The following is a 12,642-nucleotide window of genomic DNA, read 5'->3' as shown; positions in this document are numbered from 1 at the left end:
AGTAAACTACGGTTATAACGAACTCAAAGGGACCTCTAATTTTAGTTTGTTATAACCGTAGTTCATTATAAGCATAAATACAGCATAACAACAGCAAATAGTCGGGACAAAAAAGTAAGTTCGTTATATCCATCAGTTCGTTATAAGCATGTTCATTACAAACATAGTTTACTGTACGTCCAAACTCTGGTTTACTGAAAGAAGTTACGTTATGTGTTTCCAACATAAGAATGAAAGTTGTGTACACATGACAGATTGCAAGGGATGCCTTATCTTCCTAATCAGACTCGCCCTGTATTTTCTACCAATCTTCTGATTGGATACTGAGGTATTGGATATACCTCATTAGTGCCCTACATCTCATTAGTGACCTTCACATTGTGTTGGTGGTTCCATCTCCTGGCCATATCATACCAAGGATGTTACAAGATGGTACTTGTCATCATGCCTGGCGCTCAACATTAAGTTGATGGTTTCGACATGGTATCTTGGTGGGCTAGCATTACAAAGACTAATACAAGCAGCTACACACATGCATGTACATCGCTATATAGAAGTTGGAGTACTAAGTAAGGTTAAGATATATGGATGAACCACTTCTTTATTACAACTAGGAGCGACGTTTCGGTGTAGGTACTAACACCGTTATGATTGCTTGATAACAGTGTTGGAACCTTTGCCTGAAGGTCGCTCCTAATTTTAATATGTTCATCCACATATTTCTTCCACATATTTCATCATTACATAGCTGTATACAGTGAAATAATCATAGTGCAACATTAGACCCCATTTCTCCTCGCCCACCATTAACGAAAGCCTCTGGGTTTTATACTTTTATCAACTCTTGTTGATATGTGAGATCAAAGGAAACATGGGTGAGATTCTCTGTAGATTTCACGTTTCTGGATTAATTCAAACATGATTTTCATTATTTCTGCTCCAAGCTTGGGGGCCTGGTGGTGTCTGGTTTGGATTCAAACTGAGGATTATGCCTGTATAAGTGTGTATCATTGCTTGTAAAAGAATCTAGCTATGTGATTAGCCATTGCCATCTTGTACAGTCCCATACAGCTGAGCTGGCCAGCGTGTGCTGACATGACATCATCATGATGTCCCTTTCTTGTCACCCTGGGGGTGGTCGGGTAGCCTAGTGGTTAAAGCGTTCGCTCGTCACGCCGAAGACCCGGGTTCGATTCCCGACATGGGCACAATGTGTGAAGCCCATTTCTGGTGTCCCCCGCCGTGATATTGCTGGAATATTGCTAAAAGCGGTGTAAAACCATATTCACTCACTCACTCTTGTCACCCTGTTCACACTTCCATTTCCATACTGTTTGTCTGATATGTTCCTTAAAAAAACAATCAATACACATACTGCAATATTATACAATTATGAACAAATATACACTTGACACATATACATTGATATTAAGGCATGACAGTGACCTATAATTGCTGTCTTTATATCCTTTGGAGCAAGAGGGGCGGTCGGGTACCCTAGTGGTTAAAGCGTTCGCTCGTTACGCCGAAGACCCGGGTTCGATTCCCGACATGGGTGCAATATGTGAGGCCCATTTCTGGTGTCCCCTGCCATGATATTGCTGGAATATTGCTAAAAGCGGCGTAAAACCATACTCACTCACTCACTTTGGAGCAAGACAATGTCAACTGTTGAAGCAGCATACACATCCTTTCAGGGCATGACTGTGTGGCCTGCAGCTGTGGCCTATATATCCTTTAGGGCATGACTGTGGCCTATATATCCTTTAGGGCATGACTGTGTGATCTGCAGCTGTGGCCTATATATCCTTTAGGGCATGACTGTGGCCTATATATCCTTTAGGGCATGACTGTGTGACCTGCAGCTGTGGCCTATATATCCTTTAAGGCATGACTTTGGCCTATATATCTTTTAGGGCATGACTGTGTGACCTGAAGCTGTGGCTTATATATCCTTTAAGGCATGACTTTGGCCTATATATCTTTTAGGGCATGACTGTGTGACCTGCGGCTGTAACCTATATATCCTTTAGGTTGTTTGGTTGGTTTGTTGTTTTACGCCGCACTCAGCAATATTCCAGCTATATGACTGCGGTCTGTAAATATTGAGTCTGGACCAGACAATTCAGTGATTGACATCATGAGCATTGATCCACGCAATTGGGATCGATGACATGCATCAACCAAGTCAGCGAGCCTGTATATATATATATATATATATATATATATATATATATATATATATATATATATATATATATCCTTTAGGGCATGACAGTGTGGCCTATATTCCCTTTCGGGCATGACAGTGTTACCTGCAGCTGTAGCCTATATATCCTTTAGGGCATGACAGTGTGGCCTATATTCCCTTTAGGGCATGACAGTGTTACCCGCAACTGTAACCTATATATCCTTTAGGACATGACAGTGTGACCTATATTCCCTTTAGGGCATGACTGTGTGACCTGCAGCTGTAACCTATATATCCTTTAGGCATGACAGTGTGACCTATATTCCCTTTAGGGCATGACTGTGTGCCCTATATACCCTTAAGGGCATGACAGTGTTTCCTATATACCCTTTAGGGCATGACTGTGTGACCTGCAGCTGTAGCCTATATATCCTTTAGGACATGACAGTGTGCCCTATATACCCTTTAGGGCATGACAGTTTGGCCTATATACCCTTTTGTCTGCAGATATTTTCCAAATCCTTTCATGTTTTTAATCAAGGTGCTCACGTGATTTGATGCATTTCGTGATGTAGGAGAGGCTTAGAAGGGACATAATTGGTAATAGCCACTGGTGGCGCAACGATCGAGCCCAGTAATTCCAGCCTAGTTCGGCAAGGGTGGAAACTGGACTTTTAAAGTTAGTTAACTCCCTTGCCTCGGGAAGATGGGATATATCTAGGCCACACTGTCATGCACGAGAGGATATATCTAGGCCACAATGTCCTGCTCTAAAGGGTATATAGGCTACAGCTACAGGCCACATTTTCATGCCTTATGACTTATACCATGACTTATACCATAAAGAGCAGCTTTGACCCAACATCTTTCACTAACTGCATGACCCATCCTCTTTTACCCAGTGTGTCGTATCTTCCTTCCATATACATTGGACCTATCCGCCACCATAGCTTTATTTTGGGAGGGACATTAACATCTGGATGATCACTCACTTTGCACAGATTATCTTCTGCTCATCAGCTTGGTATCAATGATCGATCAAAATCCGTCTTACTTACTTACTTATATTAGGATATTTTACGTGCGCTTTCCGACTGGAGCGTATTTCGCACACGGGCCCGGCCGGGCCATTTAGTGGTATAAAAGTGGTAGCGAGAGGAGTGCAACCAAGGAGGGGGGTTTAGTGGTTGCTTATATAAAGTTTTGAAATTTTGAGATTTGGAATACATGCCTTGGGGGAGTGGTTGGGACTAAGGGAGTGTGTGGGGGTGAGTTGATGTTTTTTGGATGTTTAGTGTTGGTGGTTTAGTGAAGTTTTAAATACGGTTAATTAGTTCTGTTTTGGTTAGGTAAATGCCTAGGGCTTTGAAGTTTTCTATTTTATTTTGGGGGTTAAGGATTGCTTCTAAGGTAAGAGCGTTATTTGGATTTAGGTTGGTTTGTAATGTTGTACGTTGTGTGAGGTAGTGGGTGCAATGTAGTAGTACGTGGTCTATTGTTTCTGGGTGAGTGCAGTGTGGGCACTTCCCGTTTGCGTGTTTTTTTAGTTTTAGAAGGTGGTTATTTAGTTTGGTGTGTCCTGTTTGGAGTTTGGTGATTATTCTATCGATTTTTTTGGAGGGATGGAGGATTTTTGGTTTGGTGAGGGGTTTTTTGAGGGTTTTTAGGATTTGGGTTTTTGTGTTTTGATAGAGGTTATGCCATTTTTGGGTGATTTTACGTTTGTTTATACTTTTGATTTCTGCTTTAGATATTGGTAGCTTAAGGCTTATGTCTGGTATTTTTAGGGATTGTTTTGCGGCTCTGTCTGCGTTTTCATTCCCGTAAATTCCTACGTGAGCTGGTATCCAGATAAGTTGTATGTTTTTGCCTGCCTCTGTTAGTTTGTTTACGCTTTTGAGAATTTGGTTTATTAATTTGGGGCGGTTTTTGGTGTTTTTGTTTTGGAGGGCCTGAAGTCCGCTTAGTGAGTCTGAGAGTATTAAGATTTTTTTTTTGGTTTTTGGTGTGATGGCTGTGGAGCGCCGTGGCGATACCCATGAGCTCTGCGGTGAATATAGATTGGTTGTTTGGGAGTCGGAAGGATTGAGTATTTTTGACTGGTTGGGCTATATGGACTCCGAAACCTGTGTGATTTGTGATCGGATCAGCGGATCCGTCTGTGTATATGTGACACCAATTTGGCCATTTTTGATGGATGTAAGCTAGTGATGTGCTTTTAGCTAGGTTTGGGTCGGTTTGTTTGTTTATTGTGTTGGCTAGGGATGTGTCTATTTTGGGGATTTTAAGTTTTGGGGTGAATACGTTTGATTGTTTGCAGTTTTGTTGTTGGTTTCCTATTTGGTGTTCGTTATGGTAGTTTATTATTCGTTGGGATATTGGGGTGAGTAGAGGGTGTTTTCTAGTTAGTGCCTGGTTTTGGGGACGTATGTTTTGGTTTAGCATGTTTTGGAGAAGGAGGTTTGATTGAGATGCTGCCCAGAAGTTTAGTGTTAAGTGTTGTCTACGTAAATTTAGTGGCATTTCTCCTGTAAGGGCCTGAAGTGATGTGAGGGAGGTGCCATGTTGAGTACGTGTTACTAGTTTGAGGGCTTGATATTGTATTGAATCTAGTTTTTTGGTTAGGGTTTCGTTTAGGGTATCGTATATGGCACAGCCGTAGTCTAGTTTAGATCTGATTAGGGATGTGTAGAGGCTGAGGAGGGTATCTTTAGAGGCTCCCCAGTTGGAGCCGGTTAGGCATCTTAGTGTGTTTAGATCTTTGCTACATCTGGTGGTTAGGTTTTGGACGTGAGCATCCCAGGAGAGATGCTCGTCGAAGATTAGACCTAGGAATTTAGTTTGCTTTTGAAATATGATTGGTTTATTGTTTAGTTTGAGGAGAGGGGAGGCCCGTCTCATATTTTTGTGTTTGAATACTATTCCTGTCGTTTTTTCGGAGTTTAGGGAGAAGCCCCATTTGTCTGCCCAGTTTTGTATTTTGTTTAGGGATTTTTGTAGTAAGTCCTGAGATGTTAAGATACTTTTGGAGCGGATCCATAGGGCTCCGTCATCCGCAAATTTTGAGGTGTTTATTTTGGGGGATAAGCCATCAAATAGGTCGTTTATCATTATGTTAAAAAGTGTGGGGCTAAGAATGCTGCCTTGAGGGGTGCCGTTTTCCAGGGGACACTGCTCTGACAAGGCCTGGTCTATACCCACTGTAATTTTGCGGTTTTGGAGGAAGCTTTGGATGTAGTTTACGATTTGACCTTTAAGTCCTATTTTTTTAAGTTTTTGGATTAATCCGTTATGCCATACCATATCAAAGGCTTTAGAGAAGTCCAGAAAGATGCCTGTTGTGTATTGTTTGTTTAGTTGACCGGTTTTAATATCCTGTTCGAGACGAGCGAGGTTATCTAGGGTGGAGCGGCCAGGAGTGAAACCGCTTTGATCTGAGTTTATTATGTTATTTTGAGATAGATAGTGTTGAAGTCTATTTTTGGCCATGGATTCCATTACTTTGCAAAGGTTGGAAGTAAGAGAGATTGGTCTATAAGAGTTAGCTTGGTTGGTTGGTTTACCGGGTTTGGGAATAGGTATGATTAGCGCCTCTTTCCAGGGGGTTGGTACATGGCCTTTTATGTAGATTAGGTTATATAGTTTGAGTAGTGTCTGGAGTAATTTAGGGGGGAGTTTTTTTAATATTTGGTAGGAGGTTAGGTCTAGTCCTGGGGCTGTTCCCTTTTTCCTATTTTGGAGTACATAATTGAGTTCTTCTATTGTGTACGGCTGATTTATTTCTAGGGCGTCATTATTTGGGTCTTGGCTAGGTTTGGTTTCTGTTTTAAGTTTTAGTTGGAATTTGTCACTGAAATTGTTATTACTGCTTGTGGCCGAAAAGTGGTTTGCTAGGTTGTCTGCTTTTTCGCTAGGGGTTGTTGAGTTATTTATGTTAGGTGTCTTTTGGTGACGTTTTAGGCCTCTAACGGCGTGGATTTTACGCCAGACCGTTCTGGCGTCTGTACGGTTGTTTAATCCCTCACAGAATTTTTTCCAGTCTCTAGTTTTTGCTATTTTAACTAGGTTTTGTACCTGGTGGTTTAGTTGGTGAGCTACTGGTATGTGGTTATGGTCGCGTTTGGCTTTGTTGAAGGCTGTTTTACGTTTTTGTCTAGTTAGTTCTATTTCCTCGTTCCACCAGGGTACAGAGGGCCTACCCGATTTATTGGGTTTTTTAAAGGGGATTGCGCTTTTGGCTGCGTTTATTATGAAGTCCGTTAGGTTTTGGCAATATATTTCTGGGTCACTATTTTCTAGTTCTACTAGGTTAGCTTGGTTGCATATGTCTTGGAATTTATCCCAGTTAGCCTGGTTGTAGTTAAATTTAGGTTCTGAACTTTCGGATTGATTTGGGACGTTAGTGTTTCCTATGGTTATGTTTATGGGGAAGTGATCACTTCCTAGGGGGGCGTCGTGAACTTCCCATTGGGTACTTTGAGCTAAGTCTGCTGTACATATGGTTAGGTCGATAGCCGACATGTTTTTATTGTTTTTGTCGTATCTGGTAGGTTGGTTGTTATTTAGTAGTACTAAATTATTTGTTTCTATCCATTCTGATATTAGTTTGCCGTGATTATCTAGTTTATCTCCCGTGCCCCAGGAAGGGTGGTGGGCGTTGAAGTCTCCTAGAAAGATGGTAGATTTGTTGCCTATCTTTGTGAGTATGTTTAGATCCTCCGGTTGGATTTTCTGTTGTTGCCAGTGGTAGATGTTTATGATGTTTATTTTTTGGTTTTTAAGGGTGATTTGGATACCATTGGCTTCTAGGTTTGGGGTGTTTATTTTGATTTCCTCGTAGCTTATGTCTTCTCTAATTAGTATTAGTAGGCCACCTGATGCTCTTATTATTTTGGTTTTAGGTCGATCATGTCTGACTATGTTGTAGTTTGGTAGGTGAAATTTGGATTTATTGGAGAATTTAGTTTCCTGGATGCACGCTATGTGTGGTCCTTGTTTTAGTTTAAATCTAGCTTTTAATTCGTGGCTGTGGGAGTTAAGCCCGGCCGCATTCCACTGAAAGATATTTAGGCCTGTCATTATGTGGGCTTTTAGTGTTTGGAGATTACGATTTTGGTTTGGTTTTTGGTTTATAGTCCTGCGATTGCTAGGTTGTAACTATCGTAGAATTCTTGGTAGGTTTGGGTAGTTAGATTTAGTCTATGTGCTACCTGGTGTAGGTTAGTGGCTTTAAGGTCTGGTTTGATTTCTTTAAGCATGTATACTAGTAGGAGTGTGAAGCTATTTAGTTTGGTGGTTAAAGTTTCGGGTTCAGGTTGAGTTTGGGGTTTGCGTTTGCGATTTTTCAGGGTTTTGGGGGCTGAAAATGTTTTATCATTTATGTTTTGATCAGTTGTGGTTTGGGAGTCATCTAGGTTAATTAGATTGGTTTCCTCACTATCCATGGGAGTTGTGTGGGTGTTTGGTTGTGTTGGAGTAGGTGTACTGGGTATTTCAATGGGTTTAGTAATGTTTAGTTTTTCGTGTGTTGCTTGCTCGTGTGTGGTTGTTGTTGCCCTGGTGGCTGTAGATTGTATGGTGTTGGGGTGAGATATGGTAGGTTTAGTGAGTTTTGGTTTAGGTGCGGGTGTGGATGCGGCGACTGGTTTGGGTGTGGCGAATGTTGGCGGGTAGTGTTGGGTTTGGGTGTTTGTGGCTGATGCTTGTGGTGTTGGCATGAGGACGTCAAAAAAATCATAAAAATCCGTCTTCTGAACCAGTGTCTGAAATAACTGCCTGCCCCCCTGCCCGCCTGCCCGCCTGCCCCCCTACCAGCCTGCCCGCCTGCCCACCTACCAGCCTGCCCGCCTGCCCGCCTGCCCAACTGCCCGCCTGCCCGCCAGCCCGCCTGCCCACCTACCAGCCTGCCCGCCTGCCCCCCTGCCCGACTGCCTGCCTGCCTACCTGCCCGCCTGCCCCCCTGCCCGACTGCCTACCTGCCCGCCTGCCCGCCTGCCCACCTGACCACCTGTCCACCTGCCCGCCTGCCCACCTACCAGCCTGACCACCTGCCCACCTGCCCACCTGCCCACCTACCCACCTGCCCGCCTGCCAGCCTACCCGCCTGCCCGCCTGCCTACCCACCTGCCCACCTGCCCACCTACCCACCTACCCACCTGCCCACCTACCCACCTACCCACCTGCCCCCCTGCCCACCTACCAGCCTGACCACCCTGACCACCTGACCGCCTGCCCACCTGCCCACCTGCCCACCTACCTACCTGCCCGCCTGCCCGCCTGCCCACCTACCCCTTTCCCCGCCTACCAGTCTGCCCATGGCTGGTAATTTTTCTGTCAGGCTGCATGAAATTTTCCTCCACCTGCCCGACTGTCTGGTAGATCATTTTAAGACTACTTACGTATTCAGTTTTATTATAACCCCTTGTAGATTCTCAAGTAATTGTTTGCATTATTTCAACTGAATCAAAAATTGAATTGTCTGTCATTTTTTAAATATATATAATGTCTGAATGGGGGCAGTAACTTTGAAGATGGGCAGGCAACACTTAAGGGTCTTTGGGGGTTTTGAGATTATTTCAAACATCATCCTGAACACAAGTTCAGTATAGAAATGTGTTCAAACTTGTAGTCTTATGTCATCAGGTCCTCAATATCTTGAATCAAATCAGAAGACTGAAACTAATGAACTTATGACTTTTGGTCAATAGGAAGGACATAGAAGGCAAATAACCCACAATAGCCCCTGGTGGCGCTACGATCAAGCCCAGAAATTCCAGCCTAGTTCGTCAAGTCCAGGATGATTATTTACTTACCCAGGATTCAAGTTCCTCAAGAACTCTGGGCTTTCCTCTCACATTATGTTGGCACTGAAATAACTCACTCACTCATTCAGGGTACATCTGTGTACACTGAGACAGAATCACAGTTTACAAGTCGTCATCCGGGTTCAAAACAAGATGTCACGAGCCCAACACTTGACCATTGTCTCCGCAAGCCTGTATTCACTCACTAATTACTTCCACCATGTTGGTTCTGGCAACAAGGAACGTGAAGTGTCCTTCTTAACAATAGGTAGCAGCTAACTGGCTAACACCCTAACCGTACTAACCCTGTTCCAGAGGATGACTACTACTATGACGACGACCTGGACAACACCACGCCGCCCCCCATCCAACACGACCGCTCCGCCCGCCAGCAGGCCTCGCCCGCAGAGTTATCAGCCTTCCAGCCACCCATGCCAAATGGACGACCAAGTAAGAACATAGCCGTTATGTCAAGATTGATATGTTTAATATGACAAAGAAGAGGATAATTAAGGATTAACTCTGTATTTGGGAGGTTCATTGAGTTGTGAATCGAAAAATCGTGGAAAGTGATGAATAATTGTAGTGGGTCCAGAAGTGGGGAGGGGCATCAAATCCCACGAACATCCCTGGATGTGAGGGCTGGGACGGGTAACGCGGGTACTCGGGTCGGGTGGGTACTGAGTAGGACCCAGGTACCCACAGGACTACCCGGACCCGTGGTTAGTCATGTGATATATTGTTTCATGACAAAAATCCACTATATAACTACATGGTTACACAACAATTTTAAGCTCTAATGTTCGCATTTCTTCATGACTATGAACACGTTGCTTCTGACTTATATATATTTGAACAAAGCTAGAACTTCAGTCAACTTCAGTGTATGCATGACCACATCGTTGTATACGTGTCTCTAAATACATTTTGCCAAGGCTACTGTCAAACTATTCCAAATTAGACATTTTGTATCTATCTCTTGACACCAACAGCGGGTACCCGGGTAGGGTTGGGTAATAGGGGTGTGGGTACCCGGGTAGTAAATTTGGACTCGTCCCAGCCCTACTGGATGTGCTACTGGGCTGGCTGACTGGTAATTGACCAAACCATGTGTTACAGGAATCCTTTATTTACATTAGAATGACAGTGGTAGCCTTGTGGTTAAATCATTCGCTCGTCACGCTAAATACCTGGATTCAATTCCCCACATGGGTCCAATGTCCCTGCCGTAATATTGCTGGAATATTGCTAAAAGCGGTGTAAAACCATACTCACTCACTTCAGTTAAAATATGTAGGTTGATGGTCATGCTGTCAACCACTGGTTTGCTTGTCCCAGGGCCATTAATCTGTATGTTACAGTGTTGATTGACGTGAAACTCATTTCAGTGGCTTGCCTCTCGTGGGGTTCCAGGTGGGAACAGATTCTCCATATCTCATACTTGTTTAGAGCTGACCAATGAGAATTGGGTGGTCAGGATCTGGGACTGATTGTGTGTCATCATTGACCATGTGATCAATTACTGGTTTGCCTTGTTGATCATTTCCACCTGGCTTCATATGGCTGGAATACTGCAGACTGTGGCGTTATTTCTTAACTCACTCACATATTGATTCTGTCTGTCAGGGTCGAGAGATAAGACCCACCAGGACATCCTCCATGATGAGCTGAGGGAGAAGATGAACTCCAAAGGTATCCTACAGCAGCACCAGGTGCCCCCTCTCAAACTCCGCCCTCAAGGTGCCAATGTCTACATCACCCGGAGCTCGTCACCCCATGAGGTCAAGGAATGGCTGGAAGCTAAAGGATTCTCAGACTTGTAAGAAGAATCTTATTAAATCTTATTAGGAAGTAATTACGGTACATCATCTAATTAGGCAGGTGCGCTTGTCAAGCGGTTAAAGTGTTCGCTTGTCACGCCAAAGGCCAGGGTTCCATTTTCAACATGGGTACAATGTGTGAAGCTCATTTCTGGTGCTCCTATGTTTTCTGTGTCTCCAGATGTATTGGGGTCAAGGGTAGGATGATTCATTACATTTTGTGCAGCATCTAAAACCTTTGCTCCTATGTTTTCTGTGTCTCCAGATGTATCAGGGTCAAGGGTAGGATGATTCATTACATTTTGTGCAGCATCTAAAACCTTTGCTCCTATGTTTTCTGTGTCTCCAGATGTATCAGGGTCAAGGGTAGGATGATTCATTACATTTTGTGCAGCATCTAAAACCATTGCTCCTATGTTTTCTGTGTCTCCAGATGTATCAGGGTCAAGGGTAGGATGATTCATTACATTTTGTGCAGCATCTAAAACCTTTGCTCCTATGTTTTCTGTGTCTCCAGATGTATCAGGGTCAAGGGTAGGATGATTCATTACATTTTGTGCAGCATCTAAAACCTTTGCTCCTATGTTTTCTGTGTCTCCAGATGTATCAGGGTCAAGGGTAGGATGATTCATTACATTTTGTGCAGCATCTAAAACCATTGCTCCTATGTTTTCTGTGTCTCCAGATGTATCAGGGTCAAGGGTAGGATGATTCATTACATTTTGTGCAGCATCTAAAACCTTTGCTCCTATGTTTTCTGTGTCTCCAGATGTATCAGGGTCAAGGGTAGGATGATTCATTACATTTTGTGCAGCATCTAAAACCATTGCTCCTATGTTTTCTGTGTCTCCAGATGTATCAGGGTCAAGGGTAGGATGATTCATTACATTTTGTGCAGCATCTAAAACCATTGCTCCTATGTTTTCTGTGTCTCCAGATGTATCGGGGTCAAGGGTAGGATGATTCATTACATTTTGTGCAGCATCTAAAACCATTGCTCCTATGTTTTCTGTGTCTCCAGATGTATCAGGGTCAAGGGTAGGATGATTCATTACATTTTGTGCAGTATCTAAAACCATTGCTCCTATGTTTTCTGTGTCTCCAGATGTATCGGGGTCAAGGGTAGGATGATTCATTACATTTTGTGCAGCATCTAAAACCATTGCTCCTATGTTTTCTGTGTCTCCAGATGTATCAGGGTCAAGGGTAGGATGATTCATTACATTTTGTGCAGCATCTAAAACCATTGCTCCTATGTTTTCTGTGTCTCCAGATGTATCGGGGTCAAGGGTAGGATGATTCATTACATTTTGTGCAGCATCTAAAACCATTGCTCCTATGTTTTCTGTGTCTCCAGAAGTATCAGGGTCAAGGGTAGGATGATTCATTACATTTTGTGCAGCATCTAAAACCTTTGCTCCTATGTTTTCTGTGTCTCCAGATGTATCGGGGTCAAGGGTAGGATGATTCATTACATTTTGTGCAGCATCTAAAACCATTGCTCCTATGTTTTCTGTGTCTCCAGATGTATCGGGGTCAAGGGTAGGATGATTCATTACATTTTGTGCAGCATCTAAAACCATTGCTCCTATGTTTTCTGTGTCTCCAGATGTATCGGGGTCAAGGGTAGGATGATTCATTACATTTTGTGCAGCATCTAAAACCATTGCTCCTATGTTTTCTGTGTCTCCAGATGTATCAGGGTCAAGGGTAGGATGATTCATTACATTTTGTGCAGCATCTAAAACCTTTGCTCCTATGTTTTCTGTGTCTCCAGATGTATCAGGGTCAGGGGTAGGATGATTCATTACATTTTGTGCAGCATCTA

At 43.3% G+C, this 12,642-nt stretch overlaps 1 protein-coding gene across 5 annotated transcripts in view; it reads left to right on the top strand.

Moving 5' to 3' along the window:
- LOC124111441 (epidermal growth factor receptor kinase substrate 8-like) overlaps window positions 1–12,642 on the top strand; it is a 113,447-nt gene that overhangs the window by 90,321 nt on the left and 10,484 nt on the right. For all 5 annotated transcript variants that reach the window (XM_048385897.1, XM_048385900.1, XM_048385899.1 and 2 more), the window contains exons 20-21: window positions 9,310–9,444; window positions 10,621–10,813. In XM_048385897.1, the coding sequence (XP_048241854.1) occupies window positions 9,310–9,444; window positions 10,621–10,813 (328 nt within the window). The remainder of the gene's footprint in view (window positions 1–9,309; window positions 9,445–10,620; window positions 10,814–12,642) is intronic.

This window comes from Haliotis rufescens, unplaced genomic scaffold (assembly GCF_023055435.1).
Source record: "Haliotis rufescens isolate VD_foot unplaced genomic scaffold, xgHalRufe1.0.p SCAF_6, whole genome shotgun sequence".
Taxonomy (NCBI): Eukaryota; Metazoa; Mollusca; class Gastropoda; order Lepetellida; family Haliotidae; genus Haliotis; species Haliotis rufescens.
This window is presented reverse-complemented; position numbering and strand designations above follow the sequence as displayed.